The sequence below is a fragment of the Equus przewalskii genome, chromosome 6 (assembly GCF_037783145.1).
Source record: "Equus przewalskii isolate Varuska chromosome 6, EquPr2, whole genome shotgun sequence".
Lineage (NCBI taxonomy): Eukaryota > Metazoa > Chordata > Mammalia > Perissodactyla > Equidae > Equus > Equus przewalskii.
Window position 1 is genome coordinate 80,635,607 of NC_091836.1, and position 24,198 is coordinate 80,659,804.

The 24,198-nt window shown below is 52.5% G+C and overlaps 1 protein-coding gene and 1 long non-coding RNA gene across 9 annotated transcripts in view; one reads left to right on the top strand and one right to left on the bottom strand.

Annotated features, from left to right (window-relative positions):
- Positions 1-24,198, bottom strand: part of GALNT18 (polypeptide N-acetylgalactosaminyltransferase 18) — a 351,784-nt gene that overhangs the window by 167,755 nt on the left and 159,831 nt on the right. For all 7 annotated transcript variants that reach the window (XR_011541200.1, XM_070624315.1, XM_070624314.1 and 4 more), the window contains exon 2: positions 15,199-15,391. Coding sequence is in view for 6 of the 7 variants with exons in the window: in XM_070624315.1 (XP_070480416.1) it covers positions 15,199-15,391 (193 nt within the window). In the remaining variant the exon portion in view is untranslated. The remainder of the gene's footprint in view (positions 1-15,198; positions 15,392-24,198) is intronic.
- LOC139083980 (uncharacterized) lies at positions 11,126-14,752 on the top strand. Of its 2 annotated transcripts, none has more exons than XR_011541203.1 (3): positions 11,126-11,497; positions 13,089-13,201; positions 13,290-14,746. It is a non-coding gene; the product is annotated as an uncharacterized lncRNA (long non-coding RNA). The 2 variants fall into 2 exon arrangements; XR_011541202.1 differs by having other exon boundaries at positions 11,303-11,497; positions 13,433-14,752.

Here is a 24,198-nt window from a genome sequence, read left to right on the forward strand (position 1 = left end):
AGACCCCACCGTTGAGTCAGCTGCCAAAATAAAAGCTCAACTCTGTTCTTCTGACATCTACACCAGGCTCCTCCCTCAAAGAGAGATGGTCGTGGGAAAGACTGCCCCTAACTGTCCCATTTCCTCTCAACTCCACTGAAACCGGGAAGCCATTTGGAGGTCTCCTACCCAAAGGATGTGAAGAAAAGTTATAGAAGTCTGTATGCATTCCCCACGGGAATAAGAACACACAACCCTGAAATCGGACCCCATAAAGAGGCCAGACAATAAGAAGTGCCATGGTTCCCAAGGATTGTCCAACTCCTTCTCCTGCAAACACTGCCTTCCTGGGCTAGAAACCATGCTGGTGCACTTCTCTGCCTGAAACCAAATGCTGTTCCAGAAGGCACTGAGCTCTTATCTTCAGGATGGTTGAATGAGAGGAGGGAGCAGCAATTCCAGCCCTGTCCCAGGCCCTGGGCTCAGAGGAGGCTGGCCACTCCCACCACCAGCCACTGAAGGCTCCAGGGGTTAAGGGCCAGTGACCATGTTGCATTGTTCCAAGGTGGGTGCTGCAGCCAGCTCAGAACTGGCAATAACGAGCGTAACAGCAAGGGCTTCTGCTCGTCACTAATTAAGGTGCTGTAGGATAGGCACGGGCCTGCTCTTCCTTAATGAGGAAGGCTGCAGGATCACCAGCGCTGAGCAATTTGGAGAAATCACCGTGGGGCCCCAGCCTGCTTAAGAGCAGGAGATTAATAAACTAAAATCATCATCTCTATGGTTACCAGAAATTTACAAAAACTTCTCCCATTCTATTTCCAGCTCTCTTTCTCTCTCACCAAAGAGAGGTGGGGGAAGGGAAAGAATTGAGCCTTTTCCCAAATCTGCTTCACCTTACAATTTCAGTAAAGCCATCAGGCGAACAGATTGGTGTAGAATTCATTCATTCTTGTACTTAATGGAATATATATTTATTGAGCTTCTTCCACAAGGTAGGTACTGCACTGAGGGTGCAGCAGGACGTGGTTGAAGTGCCCGCCCTCAGGGAGCTTACACTTTGACAGAGAAACAGATAAACAAGTGACACAAGTTCCTCTAAGTGCTGAGCTGAAAAGCAACGTGGGGTGAGGACAGGGTGCTGCCCTGCAGCTGTTCTGGAAGGAGCAGTCAGGGAGGGGCTCTGTGAGGAGCAGAGATCTGATCAGAAACTTAAAGCGCACACAAAAGTGAGCTGTGCAAAGGCCCCGTGGGGCCGAGGGAAGAGTGCTGTGCCTGGAGAGGAGATGACAGAGGAAACCAGCTCCTTTAACTGCAATGAAGGGATGAAGGGATGAGGGGGAGGGAGGGCCTTTAATGAAGGAGAAAGACTGCAATGACTCGGTAAGCCCATCAGACCCTTTCCAACAATCTGTTGTTATTGTAAATGCAATTCTGATAACAGCAATTAAAAGGTTTGTGGGTAACAGCCAAATAATTCTTCTCGCTAGTGCTTATTTACGGCTACCAAGAGCAGCAGCTGGCCTTTCCTTAGGCATGGAAACGGACAGAAGTATTAACACACAACCTACTTGCTAATTGCATTTTAAAAATAGTACAATCTATCGTCAAACTACTAGTACGTGACCCTTATTTTTCTTTCACAAAAGTATAGTGAACAGCTCCCGATAAGGTCAATATATCGGTACAAGTTCACTGTGCTCCCCACTAACCCCACCAGCCATGAAGACTATGCCCGGTGTCTGCTGGCACTTCTCCAGAGGCTCCCCGAGTCCTCAGGGCTCACTCTCCGGAGCTCCAGTTTGTTCCCCAGTGTTTCCCAGAGTTAGGGCTAACTGCCTTGCCTACCTCCTTCCCATCAGTTCTTAACCATCCATCTGCCCTCGAAGGAGACCAAGTTGAACTTCTCCCAGTAACATCCAGGCCCACCCTGATGGTTTAAGCCACCAGTGTCCGTCAGCCGGTTTCTGACAGCCTTTCTCCAAGCAGAAGGGAAATGTTAAAACTAAACTCTGCTGACCACTATTTTCATATGAAAGACCCTTTCGAACCTAAGATTTTCAGATGACAACCCTTTTGACTATAACAGAACACCTAGGATAGTGCATCATATTTGTGTGTGTGCCTTGCCTGTCCCCTCTGCCATAGTGACCCTCCCTGCGAGCAGGGAATTCATTTTGCTCCTGTGGCATATCCCACTTTAACTAGGGCCTGGCACATGGTAGGTCTTGGGAATTAAACAGAGCTAACAAGTTTATTTTATAGAAGGCCAAAATTTTACATGCACACCACTGATCTCAGCACGCTCCTTTTTCTTACAAAGCTCCTCTCTCTGAAGGAGTCAGGTTCTCTGCCCACCAGCAGGTCCTTTTCTTCTGTCCTCCCCCCGTAATTTATGGCCCCAGGGCCTCACATTGAGTCTCCAGCAGTTTGCAGTTTCTTTGCACAGTAATTAAGTGATCCCTCCAGGCCAAATGTCCTGACCTCGTAAATCCTATTTTCCGCCCCTTCTCTCCTGGGAGCTGCTCAGGCCCTTCCAGCAACAGCCACTGCTGGTGGCCTCTCTCTCTTGGCATGGCCCACACCCTCCCTCACCTTCAGTTTCCCACATCTGACCCATTATGTGGGTCTGGGTGAGCAGACAGGTGAAGGGTGGGCAGGGTAAGAAAGAGGAGGCAGCATAATTTTTAGGGAAGGAGGGTTGGAGGGGGGAGGAAGCCACCCAGGGGCTGACCCAGCTCTGCCCTAACTTGCTGTGTGACCACAGGCAAGCCACTTCACCTCTCTCCATGTCTTGTCATAGAATAAGGGAGGCAGAGGAAATGATCACTTATGTGTCTTCTCTCTCTAAAATTCAGGATTTTCTATGTCACATGCGGTGAACAGAAGACATCTCTTTAAAAAAATGGTTTGCAAACTTTCGCTCCCTCCCAACCAGCACCCAGTCACCACCAAATGCCACAAGATACAGCCCCTGACCACCACTGTGAACAGACAGGGTACCAACTCCTCCAGTTTGCCCGGCACTCTCCCAGTTTGAGCACTGAAAGCCCCAAGCAAACCAGGATGATTGGTTGCCCTGTGACTAGACCCCAGCTTCTTGAGGGTAGGGACAGGTCTTGCTCAAGGCTGCATATCCACTGCCCAGCACGGTGCCTGGCAAACACAGCAGGCATTCAGTTGGCATCTGCTGAATAAGTTGATGTCACCCTTTCAAAGTCCCCAGCACACACACAGTCATGGTTCATATCTTCATCTCAACACTGAAACAGAACTCACACGGCTGGGGCAGGGGAGAGGCAAAAAGGGAAAAAGAACAGTATGTCGGGCAGGATGTCTACAGACCTGCTGGCCACACCTGCCATCACCACTGCTGGACACTGAACTCAAGACAGAAGCCTGCCTGCTGTGGGGCAGCCCGAGGCCTTCTAACGGAACACACGCCCAAGAGCCGCTATGGAAGAGGACTGTTCTGGATCCAAGCCCAGCGCTTCTGCTCCAGAGTCTGGCCACTTGCTTCACCTGTCAACCAGCACCGGCCCCGCGCGAGGGCTGCGCCTCTCGTGGTCACACCTCTGAGATGCTCTCCCGGGCACCTGCATCCCCAGGGTCTGGCCACCGTACCCTCTGCTCCCTGAGCCCGCCCTCCCCGCCTGCTCTGGACGTCTGCTCTGGCCCCCTTCTCTGCTCGCCTCTCCAGAGAAGGGCCAGTGGAGGGGAGGGTCGGAGGAACCACTCAGTATGCTGGCCCTTCCCCACTTCCGCTGCTTGAGAAAGCCTGTCTCTACCAGATTGGTCCCTTCCTCGTTTTGCGAAGAGGCACATTCTCCTGTAAAATTAAGCCATAAAAGTTCCCTTTTTTACTTTTATTTTTGTTCAAAGTCGAGCCATTTTCCACTGGAGATAAAAACAAGGCATCTCTGAGAGAGGAGGACCAGGGTTGTCTAATAAGCCGGAATTGATGACCACGATAAACTCTGCTTTATCGATCTCTGCACACGGCAGGCGGGCGGGGACCGGGGCAGCCATGGAAGCGGCCTCTCAGCGGAGCCCCCGAGGCTGTTCGGAGCTGCTGACAAGGAAGTTTATACCAACAGCTTCAGTGCCGCTGTCACCTGCGAGAGGCAGGGAGGCAGTGGCAGGTGAAGCGAGGCCAACCTAGGCTCCCGGCTGCCGGGTGCCACACAGGGCAGCAGCCAGACACCCCATGTTGGGTCGCAGAGTCTCCCCTCCCTGTGACCTCGGCAAATCCAGCTTCCAGTCCATCAGAGGGATGACTCATGAGGCTGCCTGACCTGGAGTGGGAGGAGGGGTAGACCTCTTCCAGAATAAAGATGGCAGCAGAATATGAACTGGGGCCGTCTGCCGATGCACACGGGGCCTCGGGTCCAACTATGCCAGGGCTCTGTGAGTGGAGGAGGGACCTACCTGGACCAAGCAGCGAGAAGATGACACTCCCAGGTCCCCCTCCCCTGAGAGCCCCCAGCCCCTCTTTCCTGCCAGGCTTCTCCAGAGAGGATCTCCCCTGCAGCAGAGGTCAGCACACGGGGCTTCCGGTGAACCATTGACCACCGGGAGCCGACACCCGGGGACGCAGCCTGGCCCCGGGATCAGCACTGCCCTCTTGGCCCTTCACGGCCATCAAGTCCTCATGCCAGCCTTCGCCCTCCTACCTGAGCCCACACGACTTGTTTGATCCATCTCTGCCCTCACTTGGGTATACTTCTGGCTTCTTCCAGACCTTTCTAGATGGGATAGGCTCCCGGGTCTGCCAGTGTCCAGTCTGCTGGACTTGATGAAACCCAAGGATGAGGGCAATGTGGGGACTCTCACTGGGTATGAGAACATCAAGATTTCCACTCCCTCTGGCTGGCTTCTACATTTCTGAACCTCGGCAGCTCAGAGATTGCACAGTGCTTGCTACTCCCACGGCCCAGGGACTCCATGCAGAATATTTGGGAATAATAACAGTAATAATTTCCATTTACTGAGTGCTTACGACTTGCCATAAACCATGCTGAGAGAAGTACGGGTATTTTTACTCTTTTTTCTGTTTTATTCCTTTCTACAGTTCTGTATGGTGAATTTTACTGTCTTCATTTTACAGATGTGGGAATAGGGCTGAGACAGGAAGTTACCTTCCAGGCTTAAACCTGGGCTCGTTTGTCTCCAAAGTCTGTACCATAATCCCTGTGACATGAGGGTCCCCGCCTTCCTTCCCACGCCCACCCAGAGATGCAACTGGTGTTTGACAACCCAGAGACCCGGAGAGAGGGGCAAATGGGAGTCACTCCAGGCTGCCAGTTCTGAAGAAAGATGGAAAGGATGCAGTATGTCTAGGAGGACAATGTGGACAAATCCAATAAATCACAACCGGGCATCTGAAGCCTCAAATTGTCTTCCTCTTACATTGCTCCCTTTGAGATAAACAATCACTGTGACTCCTGGTATACAGGTGTCTGTGTCTTCTGCCAGGTGGCCTCACTATTTGGCCCACAACTCATGGGATCGGAGACTGATTCCTGAGCCCCAAGGAGCTATCGGCGGGCTGGCTGTCAGCCTACGGGGCAGCCCAAGAACTCTGCATAGAAGACCTTGCCATGTCGAAGAAGGGCCAGCAACCCCATCAAGCCCTTTCTCATGAGGAGGGTGGACGTGAGATAACCCTAAGGAGGCGGGAAGTGGAAGTCCAGGGCAGCAGATATGATGGGATGTTGTGAGTGAGCGAGCTGTAGACGCAGACAGTCACCACGGGAGACAAGGAACTCTAAAGAATGAGCAAAGAGGATGCAGACATGAGCTTGTGCAGGATGTCCTGAACCACGGGGCCCTCTTGCACGGCCTGGAGGTGTGCTTCTGACTATGCGATTATGGGATTGTGTACAGACACGGGCCTGCAAAGAATCCCAGCCATCGCAGTCGCCTGAGTGAGCTTGATTCCTTCTCCCTGAGGGCGCACACAGAACCTGGTCAAGAAAGGCCACTCCAGCTCCTGGGCTGAGATCAGATCCCCGCTAGACTCTCCCAACATCCTTCGCTCTGCCTTCACGCCACTTGTATGCTATTGCAGCGTGTTCTCACGTGATTATTTGACAGATGTCAGTGTCTCCACTAGACTATAAACCACACGAGGGCAGGACCACAACTGCTCTGCTCACTGGGCCCAGTGACCAGCACAGAGCAGAAACGCAGAAATCACTGGGGGTTGGGCTGAATGAAAAAATGAATGACTACTTGAATAATGAGCAGGAGAATGAGTTCAGGCCCAGGAAATCTCTGTGGGGGGAATTCCCCTGTGACCTGATGGAACAGGAAGTAACGAGTTGAGCATTTCCGGCCTGACCGCAGCACCGCTGGTTTCCTAATACTAACATTGCTGCCGTAAGAAATCTCTACAAACTTCGTGGCTTAACACAACACAAATTTGTCATCTTATGAGGCACAGAGAAGCTAGGCAATTTGCTGGAGGTCAACCAGCTTATAAATGAGACGCCTGGCCTTGGAACCCAGGGCACTGGGTTTTGAATATTACTCTACTATCTAAGCAGAAACTTCATCTGTCTGTTACGTGTCCCAGTTTCCCTCCTAGTTTGTTCTCTTCTAAACATTCTGCACTTTCTCTATATCCCTTAAAATTCAATTCTGCAGTTGTGATCTGAGGAGCAGAGTAGAACAAAACTATCACCTCCTTTTTAAAAGACATTATACCTCTAGTAATATAGCTCAAGATTAAATTACCTCCAAGAACAACCATGACACTATTGACCCATAATAAGCTTAACATTAACTAAGAACCAGAAGTATTTTCCCAGAGTGCTTTAGTTAAGCAGTATTTCCCCCGAACTGTGTTTATGCAGTTAGCATTTTCAGTGCAAGAGCAGAATCATTACTAAGGGTGTTTATTTTACCCCTTTGTCCCGAGCCTGCCCTCCTGGAGGACACATCTCCCACAGACCTCTCGGTCAGCTCCATAGAGCCAAGATCCCAAACTAGTAAAGCTCACTGGGCAGGGCAGGGCGAGGGTCAGATAGCGTCCCAGGGACACAAGAGCCAGGTAAAAATATTGGCTCTGCCACATACGACCTGTGGGACTTGAACAAATTTCTTAACCGTGCAAATATTCAGCATTCTCCTAAATAAAATGGAAATAATAATAACTACTTCCGGAAGAGGTGAGGGTCAAGTTAAATGAGAAAATGCATGTTGATCAGTATCTGCAACTGCAACATAGGACGTGAGCAAGTGGCGGCTCTTGGTGGAAACCATTAGCCCCTGGGAGCACCTCCCAGATGGTCCAGCAATCATGAACCCAGCTGCTCCACCTGGGGCCAGGCAACCCCCCCACCCCTTCCCCAGGACCAGCTACATATTTGTAGGGCCCAGTGGAAAAGGGAAATATGGTGGCCCCTGTTCAAAAATGATCAAGAATTCTAATACAGCGGCAGCAGAGCATTAAACCAAGCCCAGAGCCCTCCAGTCTCTTGGGATCCTGTGTAACAGGCAAGCACACTGCATCAGTTTCCAAATACTAATATTGCCACTGTAAGAAATTACTGCAAACTTGGTGGCTTAAAACAACACGGTTCACTACGTCACAGTTCTGTGAGTCGGAAGTCTGACCTGGGTCTCACTGAGCTAAAATCAAGGTGTTGGTAGGCCTGTGTTCCTTTCTGGAGGCCAGAGGTGATAACCTGTTTTCTTGCCTTTTCCAGTATCTTAAGGCTGCCACATGCCTTGGCTTATGGCTCCTCCATCTTCAAAGCCAGTGATGTCTGGTTGAGTCCTTTTCATACTGCAGTCTCTGGCTCTGACTCCTCTGCCTGGCTCTTCCATTTTCAAATGCCTGCGTGATGGGGCCGGGCCAGTGGTGCAGCGGTTAAGTGCACAAGTTCCTCTTCAGCGGACCGGGGTTCACTGGTTCAGATCTCGGGTGCAGACATGGCACCACGTGGCAAGCCATGCTGTGGTAGGTGTCCCACATATAAAGTAGAGGAAGATAGGCACAGATGTTAGCTCAGGACCAATCTTCCCCGGGGGAAAAAAAAAGCCGTGGTGATGACATTGGGTCCAGCTAGATAATCCAGCATAATCTCCTTATTTTAAAGTCAGCTGATTAGCAACCTTAGTTCCATCTGCAACCTTGATCCTCTTTTGCCATGTGCCATACCATATTCATTGATGGGTTCCAGGAATTAGGACATGGACATCCTTGGGAGGCCATTATTCTGCCCACCACACACACCCTTGAAGCCAGCCCTACTGGCCCCCAGAGTTCAGAGATCTCAGATGTGTGTCTAGAGTCTACACCGTTAAGACCCCATGGCCTTTAATCCATACACACAAGCCTGTGGCCACACCCACAATGGAGGCAGCAAACGACCACAGCCGTCTTAGACAGACTCTAACCTGCTCCAAGGGCAGCCAAGCCCCTAGCTCCAGGTTGCGTCCTCTCTCTGCTGTAATCCTGTCCTGGACCCTTCCACTTTGATGTTCCAGCAAGATTGCTCCAGCTCAGGACCCAGGGCTCTTTTGTGAGTGGGTGTGTGGATCTGTCCCAGTTGCTCCCAACTGGAACTCCTGGGAGTTGCTCTTCGACTGCAGAAAATAGTCTAATCCCCTTCACCAACCCCTGGTGCCTCAGCCTCAGGCCCTAGCCCACCAGTCAACCTGAGAGCCATTCCACTCCCGTGGGGAGGGAGGAACCTGGACCTCCAGGGATGCTTGAGAGAAAGATGACATCATTACTGACCAGGCTCAGGAGCATCTGAGGATCTGCCAGCCAAAGGCAGGAAGCAGCACCTGCCCGAGGCTCTGCCCTGAGCTACCTCGGAGGCGGGCCACGGGGTTGCCATGGCAACGTGACAGCCCTGAAGCTGGAGACTGGAAACCTCCCTTCTACCCACAGCCAAATGCCCACTAGATCAGGTGCCCGTCCCTTACACTTTCCCCGGGCTCCTGTTTGGAAATAGCAACCACTGCCTGCAGAAAAGAATGCACCATGAAACCGCTGTTGTGGGACAGGCTGGCGGGCACCCACATGCCACCTGCCCTACCCGCTGTCACTGGGGTTGGAGGCCTACCCTTACCTTCCTGCCTGCAGCTGGTGAGCCTGCTTTAACGCCCCATGGTCCTTCTTCCCCGCAATCACAACTCACCTTCTCAATGACCCCCAAAAGATGTCGCCTCCAGCCTCCCTCTCCGTCTTGCAGGCAAAGGACTGCCCTGATCTCTTTCCCACACCCTCATTGTTCAAAAAATGGATGTTTAACTTACATGCAGTAAGATGCACAGCTCTCAAGTGTATAGTTTGATGAGTTTTGACAAATGTACATACCTATGTGGTTCACACCCCAAACAAGACTTGTTGTTTTCTCTTTGGCCCCTGGTAGGTTATTTCAGAGCCTACAGACAAGGAGGAGGAGGGTAGACACGGGGAGGCAGGAGCAAGCACACAGAGAAAGCCACAGGAACATCTGCAGCTTACATCTGGGGATGTGTGCGATGGAGCAAAGTCCAGCCAGGCTGAGGCAGCCTTTCTCCCCTTCCATCCTGAGACCCAGGTGTCTGTCCAACCCAGGAAGCAAGAAGGCAAACCCCTACCCAAACATGGCCAAGGCCCCTCATGGGCGAGGTCCAGGAGGACCACTCAAAGAGGCGGCAATGTTTTGTTTCCCTGGGTCTTTCCAGCTGGATGGCCAAGGGGCCTGCTCTGCTCCTGTTCCAATGATGCAGAGAAAATGAACGACATTTTGATTTCTCCAAAAGCCAGGGCCCTAATGCCCAGAGGAAGTTTGTCCTCTCTCTGCACAGACCACAGAGCCCAGACGAGGCTAATGCAACTGCCACCCTTCTGGCTTCCACGGCCCCCCTTCCCCAGGGGAGGGTGTCACACTGGGAAAGGGAGGCCCCTTGCAGACGCCGCTCTCCAGGTCCTGCCACCCTACCACAGAGGCCACAGGACAGGGCTTCTGTGGGCCAAGCCCTGCCTCTGACATACCAGAAACCTGCCAGGAGGACTCCTCCCCACGGAGGCCAGGAGATGGCCAGCAAGTTTCCTGACCACCTGCCTTCCCTCCCACCACCTTCTACTCCCGTTTCCCTTGATAGTGAAGCTCCTTGAGGTTTCTGTCTAGTGCTTTAGTGGGTGCCTGGCATACCCTTGGTGCTCAATAAATGTTTGTTGGATGAATAAATGAATGAAGCCTAGCAACCAGTTGGACGGACCTTTTTCCTTCTGGTTACATCTTGTCCTGTGTATAAGGCTCTGAGCACAATTCAGTCCTCTCTCAGCCAGCTGACAAGGTGGGTCAAATTACATCTTTCAGCACTGAGAAAGAAGGAGACAAAATAAGGGACTGGCCAGAGGTGATGGGAGAGAGGGCAGGGCAGGATTCGGAACACCCGCTTTCTGGTCCAGGAATGAAGCCAAGCATAACGTCAGGGTTAGAACGTGGAAGAGCAAAGCCAAGAATACAAAGAGCAAAGTGCAGAATCCAAGGACGTCGCCAGGGGCAGAAGTCTCCAAGGGCGAACAGGAGGTGACAGGAGGAAGAAGCACAGGGGCTGGGACTGAAGCCAGAGGCACCTGGCGCGATGCTTCCGGAGACTGTCCTCGGGGTGGGCCTTGCTCTCCAGATGCCGCCCGCACCCCCACCCACCCTGCTCCAAATCCCAACTTGTCTTGCCCTTGATAACAGGTTCGAGTTTCACTAAAACAATTTTCCCAACACTGAGAGGCAGACCGTCCTAACGGAACAGCTCAGGGCAACCCACTGTGAAAGCAGGCCCTTCGTCCCCATTAGAGCAACATAAATTGACACCTCGAGGCACTGAGCACAGTGGCAGCTACCAATACAAATTCCATTGCCAGATTGCCTGGGTTCAAACCACAGCTCTGCCACTAGTGACTTTGGGCAGATCATACAATCTCTCTGTGCCTCAGTTCTCTCTTCTGTAAAATGGAAACTAATAATAACACTGTGAAATAGTAAGAAAGACATATATCAGTTTCTGCCCCTGGTTCTTGCTACTATTTGGTCTTTGTTCTCAGTTCCTGACACAGAGATCCTATAACCCTTGTCACTTCGTGAGTGAAAGGAGCGTCTGACACAGAGTTCCTAAATCCCTCGGAACTTCCTGGGTGATGGGAGTGCCTTTTGTTCTAATGAGGTGACTCCCGTGAGCTCCTGGATGGGGGCTGGTCACCAGAAAGACCACGCCACGACGAGAAGCTTGGAACTTTCAGTCCTACGCCCACTCCTCTGGAGAGAGGGGAGGGGCTGGAAAATGAGTTAATAATTGATCAAGCCCACGTGATAAAGCCGCCACAAAAACTCCTGAGGCACAGGAATCGGAGAGCTTTGGGGTTGGTGAACACACCCAGGTGCTGGGAGACTGGTACAGCCCACCTCTACGGGGCAGAAGCTCCTGTGCTGGGGACCCTCCCAGACCTCGCCCTACGTATCTCTTCATCTGGTGGTTTGGCTGTACCCTTTATTACATCCTTTATGAGAAACTGGTAAGTGTGTTTCCCTGAGTCCTGTGCCATTCTAGAAAATGATTAAATCTGAGGAGGGGCCATGGGAACCCTGATTTATAGCCAGTTGGTCAGAAGCACAGGTGACACCCTGGGACTTGTGACTGGCATCTGAAGTGGGGGCAGTCTTGTGGGACTGAGCCCTTAGCTTGTGGGATCTGATGCTGACTCCCGATAGATCGCATCAAAACTGAAATGCATTGCAGGACACCCAGCAGATGTCACAGAATTGGTTGGTGTGGGGAAAACCCCTCACATCAGTGTCAGAAGCATTGTGAGCACGTGAGTAAAGGAAAACGGCACGTTTTCCCTAGACAAGAACATACTCCAAAATGTTACTGTGAGGGGTCAACAAGTTAATATAAACAAAGTGTCAAACGTGTCCCTGAAAACATGGCTCCTGCTATATAAATGTTTGTCAGTGTAATTTGGAATAGGATGATAGTAAAGATATTGAAAAGATGTTTCCAAAAGGAGTTAAACAGAAGCCAAGCAATGACCTTGTTACAAGGCACGCATGTTTTTAGGGAAATTGACAGAGAGGCCCTGTTGGACCTCAACACAGACTTGTTTCCAGTGGTCCACCAACAGCTCTCCAGTCTTGGGTGCGTGTCTGGCATGAGAGCTAAAGCAGAGCTGCACAGAGCCTTCCACGGCCATGAGCAAAAAGAAACCCCATTGTTAAGCCATTGCAGGAAGCCCTGGTGGAGGAGTGAGACGGCGCAGCTTGGCCTTTTATCAGAGATTCCATTTTTCTGTCTATAAAAAGCAGTTGACAGGGGCCAGCCCATTGGCATAGTGGTTACGTTCCTGCACTCCGCTACTGCAGCCCAGGGTTTGCAGGTTTGGATCCCAGCTGTGGACCTAGGCACCGCCTGCTCATCAAGCCGTGCTGCGGCAGCATCCCACATACAAACTAGAGGAAGACTGGCACAGTTGTTAGCTCAGGGTCAATCTTCCTCAAGCAAAAAGAGGAAGACTGGTAACAGATATTAGCTCAGGGCCAATCTTCCTCACCAAAAAAAAAAACCAAACAAGTGGCTCACAGAAATCACCTTGCCCCACAGGGGAGGTGTGGAAGCTCCACAAGCTGTAAAGCTCTGCGCAGAGGGAAGGTCTTTCTGTTATGACTTTACTTCTCTCCAGCAGCTCAGGAGGAAGCTGCAGGATTCAGCCCACCTGGAGTCCTTGAGAGACCCTTTCTCAGTAAACGCAGGAAATCCAGGCTGGGCTGCTTCCGAAACGTGCTCCCCTTGGGGCATGATCACTGGGGACCCTGCTCTTCTGAGAAAGGCCACACAGCCTCTGGCCCCTCCACCCCCCAACTTCCTGTTCCTTTCCTGTGGACTCAGAAAGGAATGGCCGCACGCAGGGCACCCCTCTCAATGAAGGGTGAGGGGGCTCCAGCGTCAGCCAGCTCTCAGCTAGTCTCGTGCACAGTTGAAGCAAACCCAGCTGTGGGCTGCTGTTGAAGGCCAGAATCTGGCATCTGGATACATGGGTTCGAGTCTCAGCTGGCTACTTATCCAACTGCATGACCTCAGATCTCACACTCGCTCTTTCTGCCCCTCAGTTTCCTCGACTCTGAATAGGACTGCACGGTGGCGTGGGCCAGATGGAAAGGGCGTTCTCAACAAGTCAAGCCCAGTGTAAAGACCAGGGGTTGCTCTCGCTGAGCTGCAATGGGTAAGACCCACCCTTTCCTTGGCTTCCTTCTCATTTCCCCTTTTATTGGAACAAAGATGTATTGAGCCGGTCCTGTGTTTTGCACCAGAGCTGCTGCAAAGTCTGCAGTTCCTGTGCTGCCAAGGTCACGGCCGAGGCCCCTGCAGGAGTTCTGGGGCCCCAACTCCTCTTGAAGACCCTTTCTCCAGAGCCTCTAGGATCTGCCCACCTCTGACCTGCTTCTCCCCCCAGGAGTGGTCACTGCAGCTCCCCCAGAGGGGTGTGGCACTAGGTTGAAGTCACCTTCAGGATGGTCCCAGAATCCACGCCTCTATGAGCACCTGCCACCTGCCGTCACGGTCCGAGCCACTACCACCTCTCGCCTAGACACGCAGACGCCTCCTCTCTGGCCTCTCTGCTTCCACCCTGGCCCCTTCAGTCCTCAATGCGGTAGCCAGAGGGGCCTTTGAAAACGGCCATTGGAGCATATCACTATCTGCTCAGCTCTTGCCCTGGATGCCCAGCTCGCAGAGGAAAAGCCACGTGCCTTGCAGTGGTCTGCAGAGCCCCTCTCTGCACTTCTCAACCTCACCGCACGCCCGCAGCACCTGAGTGCCGATCCTGAGTGCCACCTCCAGAAACTCTCACCCAATGAGTCTGGGTGCAGCCCTAGCATTAGGATTATCTTAAAGCTTCCGGATGAGTCGAATGTGCAGCCAAGTTTGGGAACCACTGCCCTACTTGATCTGCTTCCTGTTGCCCCTCTGACCTCGTCTCCAACTACTGCCTTCTTGCTTGCTTTGTTCTAGCCACACGGGCCTCCTGCCTCTTCTTCAAACATGCCACGCCTGCTTCCACCTCGGGACCTTTGCACTTGCTGGTCCCTCTGTCTAGAAAGGTTTTCCCCTGGGTATCCACATGACTTGCTTCCTCATATCCTCTAGGTCTTTGCTCAGATGCCACCTTCTCAGTGGGGCCTTCTCTGACCACCTCATTAAAAGTTACAATCCCTCCTCCTCTTCCAGGCTGTTCCTATCCCCCTCTCCTACTCTACATTTCTCCGTAGTACTTACCAACATCCAACCCACTACGTATTTGACTTTTTTGTTTTGTTTATTATCTCTCCCTGTCCAATTCAAATGCATGCTCCATGAGGGCAAGGATTCCTGTCTGTTGTGTTCGCTGCTCCATCCCTGAGCCTAGACTATGCCACTCTCTCCCCTTCTAGATCCTCAGCTGTCCTTTCATCCCAGAGCCCAGCCAGATTCCCCGGGCCGGGAAAAACCATTCCTGATTATACCACATACAGCAGGTGCTCAATAAATGTTCATGGACCTGAACTGAACTCTCCTCCCTAAAAGAACAGAGCTTCCAAACCCAGCAGCCAGCTCTTTCCTGAAACTCCAGGTATAAGCTCACTGTGGTTTGCAGCTTCAGGAAAATTTTAAAATAAGGAGAAAGTGGGGAAAAGAAGGTGTGGGGGGAGCTCATGAAGTTAATGAGATCTTCTCAGCTGTGGTACGTGCCCACATTTTTAATCATTAGGGGTAATAAAAACTCTAACTGAACCTTAAAGGAACATCTTCTGTAACAAAGAGAGAAGTCAAGACAGACTTCTCTGTCGGGTGTAATGACTTGTTAGCCCCCGAAGATGGATGTACTTTAAAAAACTAATTTACAGGAAAAAAATAATTGTTCATAAAAATGCAACAAATTGGGTTAAAATGACTTATTAACAGGAATGCCAGATGATTCCAGGGCCCTTAAGGAGTAAATTAGGTTATTAATCCTCCAAATTTCTAATGGAAGAAAGCTTTCTCCTGCTGAGCAGATGGAGAAACTGAGGCTGCGGGGGGGACCGTTTCTTGCTCAGTGAAGGCCGAGCGGACAGACCCTGGCTGAAGCAGGAGAGGGACCCAGGAGTCCAGACGCCCAGTCCTGGCTCTGTCCCCAGCACTGTGGGGACCCCCTCTCCCCAGGGGCAGGTCGACAAGGGTCCAGCCACTGCTTCTGCTCACCCGCTGGGTCTGAGGTCAGGCAGGGGCCGGTCGAGGGGCAGGCGGTCACTGAGGTAGGCGTTGTAGCCGTAGTACTGGAACTGCTTCAGGGCCACGCGCCGGCCTTCAGGGCTCAGCTCCCGGCCCCAGTGTGCAAACAGGGAGGAGTCTGTGAAGGGCTCGGCCTCTCCCTCCTCGGGCTTGGCGGGGGCCTCTGGAGAAAGAAGGGACAAGGAGACAGCGGGTCAGAGTGCACCCCTCCATATGCCATGACAACCCCTTTCCCTTCCTCACCATCGATCGCCTTGGGTAGAACAATCTTATCCCCATCTTTGGGGGCAGGAGGAGGGGAGAGTGGGATCTTCTCACTTCTTCAAACTCGTCTATCCAGCCATTCATCCATTCGTCCACCCAACAACCACTAGGCACAAGGAACATAGGAATACACCCGACAGGGTCTGCCGAGAAGCTGATGGATGTGACCTTGATGCCCGTGGCTTCACGTCAGCGCTCCCTCCTTTCCCAGTCTGCCTTCCCACCGGAGGTGCTGGCCCCAGCCCTCAAACGGGGCTTCTGCTTCTCTCTCCCCAGACTGCACCCCCAAGCCCTGCCAGGCCTGAGCCTGCTCCACACCAGGGGCCCCAGCTGGGGTCCAGCCCCTGCCCAGTTCTTGCCAGCCCACCTCCCTCTCCACTGTCCGGTCCCGCTGTGAGTTGCCTGGCCCACCAGTGGACATTTACTTCGCTGTGAGGACCCCCTGCCAGACTGCTTCCCAGGCTTCCAGTCTCCGCCCACCAGATACAGGGGGCAGCCACACCCTTCTGAGCCCGCCATGCATGCTGCGCACTGCACCGCTGGCAGACTGTGTGGGGGCAGCCCCCGACCAGGCAAGGAGAGCTCATGGCTTCCTTGGGACTTACCAGGAAAACAGGGCAAGCAGAGGCTTTGGATTATGGACACAGATTCAAATCCCTGCTCCACCATTCAGTGGCTGCCTGACCACAAGCAAACACTCAACCTCTCTAGGCCTCGATTTCCCCACCTGTATGTGGGATAGTAATGTCCGCCCAACCACCTCTGGGATCCGTGAGGATTACACAAAATAATGTATAAAAAGCACTTAGACCAGCATATGTCTCAGAATAAGAATACAATAAATGGGAACTAGGGTGGTCACAGCGAAGGAAGCCTGACAGGTCATTTAAGTCTCTCTTTTATGGGACAAGAGCTAGGTCTGGCCAGGACACAGGCTGACCGGCCGGGGCTCTGGAATTCATTCTCAGGGACAGGTAGTCAGGTAAGCCATTCAAGGTCAGCAATCAGAGAACTTGGGCAGAGACTCCAGGCCCACCGATGGCGCCTTCCCGGCTTGTAAATATGATGCACGTAAGAGACGGAGCCAGGAGCCTGGAATGGGACAGAGACTGGAAGGAAGCAGAAACAGGTCAGCAACAGGAGAGGCAGGCTTGAGACACTGCCAATGTCCCCTCAGCTGTGTATATGAAGCCAGAGGGTGCATGGCACACCTACACCAGGTAACTTAAAGATACAGACTGGAGACAGGCAAGGGCTAGGGTTCCAGGGTCAAGGTTGGGGCTCTCAGAGCTACAGACCACAGCTCTCACTAGACCTCCTCCTCGGGGTCTCTCATAAGAGCCAGTCTGGGAGAGGCGGGGAGGCCTTCCACAGGAGGAAGCCCCGTCACAGGAGGTGAATGAAGGTGTCATGGAGAGAAGGGGACTTTCACAGCTCCCTGCAAATTAGAGAGCCCAGGGGCAGAGCAAACACGTCTATGCTGGAGACCTCAGCGAGAGACGCCACGAGACGTACAAATGGAGCTGGATGCACAGGGGCCAGGTGAACACACACGAGCGCCTCTCCTCTCCAGGCCGTGTCTTGGGGACACACCCAATTGGAGATGCATGCTCCTCCTGGGACAACTGTCACAGCTGGCACCCGCTGAGTGCTTACCGTGAGCCCGGCTCTGCTGTGAGCGTTTCTCCCATATCCATTCATCTCACCATGTGAGGTGGGAACTGTTAGCGTCTCTATTTTACAGATAATGAAAATGAGGCACAGAGAGGATAAGAAACTTGCCCAGTTTCACTCAGAAGGAAGTACAGTACCTGACATACAAGTCCAAGTCTGTTTCCAAGGCAGGGGTCCTAACTGCTACACTACACTGCCTCTACATGGCATTGGGCTGAGACACACGAGAATCCCAAAGATGAATATGGCATATTGTCTCGGTTACCAATTCTCCTTAGAGATATGGAAGGAAATGCAGATACATTAAACAGATTAGGATATATTAAGAAGTCAAGTGCAAACTATGCGTGCCTTTCTACGACAAAGCAAGAGCTTTTAGGACTGTCGTGGCTGCCCAAAGCTCCATCCCGGAGCTCAGGGCATGCTTGTCTTCCCCTAGCAGGCGTATCTGAAGGCGAGCACAGGACTTGCATGATCTTGAAGGTCCTTGTTATCTCTGAAAAGATGTATGACTCATTCATTTGGAATGGGGAGTAGTAAAAGTCTAACTCAGTGAACCAACCGAATCATATAATATTTAACAGAAATGGAGTTTTACTGCTCTCACATACCTCAATGTGTATTACCAAGTAAAATGAGATCAGGTAATGAAAAAAATTATGATTCACAATTAGGCCTGTGTTGCATAATAATGTGTTCTAAACAAATGACAGTCCTGAGTTCCACCCCATGCTCCCACCTCTTTACTCAGTGTGGCTACGAATAACCCTGAAACCAGTGGGTCCTGAACGCTGAGTCAGGGCCCCGAAGAGGGAAGAAGTGCTATTTGTTGAATTCCTGCCGAGGGTCAAGCACCGACGTCTTTGCCCAAGGTTATCTCTGTCTTGCTCAGGGATGTGGGCTCCACGAGGGCAGGACAACATCAGTCTTGTTCCCCGCTGTATCCTCGGCTCCCAGCCCAGCAGGCAACTCTTATGAGGGGCTCAATATATCACTTTAAAATAAATTAATTCATAAGTAACCCACAGTGTTAGTTATTAGGCACAAGGAAACCAAAGATGGAAAAGTTAAATGATTAATCCAAGGTCACCTAATTCGTCAGGAGCATTGAAGAAAGGTTGGGCTTCCCCAAACCCCACATTCTTTCCTCTGCACCACGAGTGGCAAACTATGTTCTGGGGGCCAAATCTGGCCCACGGACTATTTTGTAACTAAAACTTTATTGGAACACAGTCTCATCCATTTGCCTACATATTATCTAAGGCTGCTTCAGAGCTACACGGGCAGAGTTGAGTCAATGGGACAGAGACCATATAGGCCCACAAAGCCGAAAATACTATCTGGCCCTTTACTAAAAAGTGTGCTGACTCCCGGCTCTACATCTAACATCTTTCAGGTAAGGAGACCTTGCTTGTGATAACTCCATTTTTCTTTCCTTTCCAAAAGACTAGTTAAGAGCACTGGCTGGAGACAGAATCCTGGGTTCTACCGGTTACCAGGTTAGTCTAGCTTATCCTATACATCAGTTTCCTCATCTGGAAAATGGGGTTCATAATAATAGTACCTTCTTCATAGAACATTTGTGAGTATTCAATGAAGTGGTCCACATAAGGAACTTAGCAGTGTCTGCACATAATAGACGTGAGCTGCAAAGGAGCCAGGAACCCCGCAGCCCTCTCAGGGCGCTTTTCCACTGACACTTCTTGAACTCAAACAGGGAAGAGGAATGGCCCTGTCTTGAGGTCCCCAACCCCAGAAGATGCTGCTGTCTAGCCCCCAGACAAGGGGTCTCCATGTTCACAGATAAGTAGCCTGCCCTTAACTGGTCCTACACCCACCTCCCTTTGCTGTCCAGTAAGAAAGCAGAACCATATGGTCGTGAGCAAAGGAGGACCATCTTTGACATAGTTGGGGTGACAGGTAAAGAAGCCTCAGGGAAGTGCCTTGGCTGGGCCCTCTGCAGGGGCCCAGGGGTGTCTGGACACAGCTGGTGATGGGCCAGACCCATGGACGTCCCTCACCCTGGGATGAGGCGCCTCCCAGGAGCGGACTTGGGCTGTGGCCTCCTGCCGGAGTTCAGACCTACTTGGACACGTGTGCCCAGCGGAGGGGGTGACTCAAGAGAAGCGTATCTCCAGGGGGCTGAGGGCTCCCCAAGGGAGAGCTCGTTCGCAGCAGAGATAGCACAGGGCCCAGGGAACTCAGCGGGCAGCCCAGCCGGAGGCTGTCACACCAGCCCATTCCTGCCTATCCCTGGCCACTCGTCTGCATCCTGGGGAGAAACAGGCCAGAGGGAGAATTGAACGGCCCTTTTACCAGACAGCCACACGCGTGGGGCCCAAGGGGCACCTGCGCAATGCACAGGCTGGGAGGCAACCTCCACCTTCCTGACTCATCGGGAATGAATTGGGCAGGAGGGGAGCTCCCAGTGGGGCCTGAGGAGACCCACAGGCCGGAGGAGACACTACCATGTTGTGCCCCTCTGCATGGACCCCCGATGGCCGACTGTCTCCCTCAGCATAAAAGTCAGAGTCTCTACTAATGCCTACGAGGCCCCTGGTGATCGGGACCCCGCAGTCCCCAGAGCTCACCCCCACCACTGCGCCCTGGTTTTCTCCAGTCCAGCACACCAGCAAGCCTCAGCCACCCCAGGCACATCTCACCCCAGTGCCTCTGCTCTTGTGCCTCTCTCCACGCCCCCTGGCCCACTCCCCCCACTTGATTTATGTCTTCACTCAAAAGTCACTTTCTCAGCAAAGCCTGTCCCAATCATTCACTGCCCTCTCCTGCATTTCCTCTGCGCCCACGGAGCCCTTCTTCCATTTACTGCTGTTTCCCCCCAACTAGACTGGAATGTGAGCCCCATGAGGCCAGAGATTTGCTTTGTTCTCTGCTGACCCCTCTGTGCTTAGAAGAGTGTCTGGCACCTGGCAGGTGCTCAGTGAGTATCAGTAAAAGGAACATATAGGGCAGCAGCAGCAGGTCAGGGTGGGTCAGTACCTCCCCAGCCTTCTAGGGACTCCCAAAACCCTCCAGAGGGAGTTGAAAGGGGACTGGGGCCCTGTGTCAGCGAGTAGGAGCAGGACGCCAGAGAAGGCACAGCCAGGGCGAATTCCAGCCGTATGCGTTTCATTTCCTCCCTAGTTCACTTATGCAAAATGATATGAAACTAACAGGACGCTCTTAGAAGCTTCTGAGGCAGTTCCATGGAGCGCAGCCACTGGCAGACAACCTCCACCCCCATCGCAGGGCTCCTTGTAAACCTCTTATATCAGAGAATTACCCAGCATCTCTCCTAAGCATCCGGAAGAGGACGGTGCACAGAGGAGCTGCCCGGAAAGTGTGGGGGAGAAGGCAGATGAGGAGGGACGGAGGGAGGGAGGGAGGGAGGGAAGGCTGTGTCTGTTTCTTGCCTCCCTCCCTCTTTCTACTCTCACCAGGAAGGGCTCAGAATCAGAAAAAGCCATGAATGCTCCAAACATCTCTCTTCCCAGAAACCCAGGTGCAGCGAGCGGGGAGGCGGGTAGACCCAGAGTCTCCAGAAAACTGACCCATGATGCCTTCGGGGAGTCTGACCCAAGCCACAGAGCCCCAGAGGGCCTGAGAGTCAGGCCCTTACTTCCCTAAAGCTCCTGCAGACACACAGATGCCCGGCCTTCCTCTTGAGCTCCCTCCGGGCTCAGCCTCCAAGGGGCTTGCTACAGAAATCCTCATCACCAAACCCAGAGGGAGAATCCCCCAAGAGGATCCTAACACTCCACCCTTGAAGAGAAAAGGCACATTTGATGGGCCCGTGCAAAGCATGATGTTTCTGACGTCAACGGGCAAAGAGACTGACTTCTTCCACATCCTTGACATCTCCCAGAGAAACCTGCCTTCCCTTTGGGGTGCCCCACCTCTGGGGGCCCAAGGAGCAGCCATTTCGCTCACCCCCCAGAATGCCCTTCCAGGCCAGCATCTGGGAGCTGCTGCTCAGCCAGCTGTATTCAGAGGGGCCCCTCATGGCTGCACTTCTCTCCTTGCTGGGCCTTGGGACTCACTGTCAGCCCTGCCCCAAAGAGAGCTGACTCCTTTTATCAGACAATCACCGAATACTGAAGCAAGTTTATTCTGCACCAGGCCTATTGCTGGGTATTGGAAATATAAAGATTACTGGAACTTGGTGCCTGTCCTCATGCAGTCTCCAGTCTAGTGGAAAGGCAGATGTATAGAGAATGCGATCAAAATGCTTGGGTCGAGGGTGTATAAAATGCCACTGTGTCATTGAAGAGGGAGGGGGGACACGCAGGGAAGGCTTCCTAAAGGAGGGGACGCTTGAGGGAGACCATGACGAGCAAGTGAGATCCATAACTCATTCCAGAGGAAGGCACCCCAAGGGCAGGACCAACAAGAGCAAAGATGCAGAAACAGGAGAGACCACGGTGTGGGGCTCAAGGCCTCTGGACAGATGGCTACAGAGCTAAAACCAGAGAACAAGAACCAGAGCTACCAAGGTCTCAGCAGGTCTGGGATGGCCAGTGGATGAGGAAGAAAGAACCACAATGGAGACGGCAAGTCTGAAAGGCACCAGATTGGCCACATCACTTGGAAATAGTTTATGAACCTACAAGCACATATGCCAAAGCCCAACATGGTAACCATCACCAAAGGAACTGTCCAAAGCGGCAGAGTGCATTACTGGAGGTCCAGTGAGGAGGAAACTGCAGGCCAGTCTTGGCTGTCTACTGCAAAACCTTTGCCCCTGGAGCTGATTGCCTCATGCACCACCCCAATTCCACTCCACTGCCCCTGCCAGGTGGTGAGGCCAGGCCACCACAGCGGCCCTGTGATGTGGGTTCCATCATTCCCATCATAGATAAGAGGAAACTGCTGCTCAGAGACATTAAAGGACTTGTTGCTGAAGTCATGCTCCTCCTGAGCACAGCCCCATTGCCTTGTCATGGGCTGAAACACATTGTCTGGCTTGAGGCCCAGAGACACTTCAGGCTCCGGAGGCCGCTCAGTTGGTCTGCACTGGTTCATAGCAGTTGTTAAATTGCTGAAATATTTTCACAGCCCTGGGAAACAGCTCCTGCTCTGAGTCCCTCCAGGTGGCCCTGTATCCCAGCTGCTCTGGCTCTTTTCTGGAATGCTCCAGACCTTTCTACTAGCCAGCAACCAAAAGGCATAGGCCTGGCCCGGCGGGCGCCCCAGGACTCTGCTCCATGCAGTGGCCAGCATTCATGCAAATTGGTTAGTGCTTGTGCCTTGCTGGTTGATATTAAGTAGAGTGTGAGGATCAATTGCTCAAGCTCTTCCTAGGAGGCCCCAGTGAATAAGAATTGTGGGTTTCTGGAGACCTTTCACTCAGTTCATCTGCTTCTCCATGTTAATGCCCAGTCCTCATTGTGCATGAGCCGTTTTCCAGAAAGTTCTGTCAGGGATCAGGGGCATCCAGAAAATGCCACAATATGGTCTCAGAGATACGCCCACGGTGCCTGACACGCAGCCCACTAATGAGCGTGGAGAATTACAGATAGGCGTCCTGACAGCCTCTATCCTAATCCTAATTCACGGAGACAGGAGGGAAGTGGGGCAGGAAAGCAGCTTGCGAAGCTTTCAGCAATTAGTGCAACAAAAGCCGCAGCTCTGAGCACCGTGCACAGGCTCGCGGGCCAGGCACGAGGCGCATGTCTGGAGACCCTGCCAAGGCTTGGAGTCTCCTGAAGCCGCTGATGTCGAAAGCGGGAGGAACACCTGCGCGAGGGCGGCTGCTGTGGTGACAGCCCGGCGAGGGCTCGCCCAGCAGCGTCTGCCCCAGGGTCTTGGCGGTGGCGAGACTGCCCAGTGGAGTGGAAAGAAAATGAGTTTTGGAGTGAAACAGACATGAAAATGCCGCCCCACCCTGTCCACTCCTGACTGCCTGTCCTGCCCGGGACCCCGTTCCTGGAGATCCCCATCTTTTGAAGCTAAGCCGTTTTGCCAGCTCCTGCCCTGCACATTAGTGGCAACTCTGAGGCGCTGGTGGCTTTTTGGAGGAGCTGTAGGAGAGGCTGTGGCCCTCTCCCTAACCGAGAACTCAGCACCCATCTCTGCTCCTTGGACTTTAGGATGGATCCTACTACAGCCATAGAAGGGGTCACATTGCACACTTGCCGCTGGAGGTCTAAGCGGTTGGGGCTCCCGCCTTGCCGTTGGGCAGCAACCCCTACCTAGCCTGTTGCTCAAGCTGGACTGTGCGCTGCTTGGAAGTGGTGGTTCTGCTTCTGGTCCCTCGGTTTGGACACCTTCAGGGATATTTTCCCGGGAAAGCGGTGGAGGCTTCTTGGTTCCTGGTTTTATTCAGTTGACTGTGTGTCCCCCTCCAGAATGAAGCTTTGAGGGTGGGTGGGGAGGGGGCCTAGCTTCTGCCCTGCAGCCAGTCCTATAGCCGCTGCTATTTCTGCTTCTGCCCTCAGGCCGTGCTCGAAGCTGAAGCTTTGGGTGTTTGGTGATGAGATCCAGAATGCAGTGAGGAGGAAGCGGGGAGAAAGACAGGCAGGCCTGTGTCCCAGGTAACCACCGGCCGGCGCGGGCGCTGGGGCCTGCGTGTGAGTTCATGGGGGGACAGGCACACGGTCCTGTCTCCTGGTCCTTCTGAGTGCTCTGGGGACCCCCTCTCTCCCCACTCCTGGGTCTGCTATTCACTCTCTCTGGACAAGACCCACAGCCAGGCCCTTCAAGCCTCCAATTCCTTCACTTGTGAAATGGGAACAGACTGTCAGGCCGCTACAGAGAGTGGCCGTGAAGTCAGCTCTTGTAAGGATGAAGGCTAAGCATTAAACAACAGAGTGAGCATTGCTGAATATCCCTGATAAGAATTCTCAAAGGATGCTTCCTTTTCTTCCACTCCTTTTATTTTTTTAACAGCTTTATTGGGGTGTAATTTACATACCATAAAATTCACACCTTTCAAATGTACAATTCAACTATTTTTAGAAAACTTTTCTTCTACTCTTAGAATGCCTTGTTGCATGCTTTATTTGGGGTTAAACAGAAAAGGGGTAGGTCCAG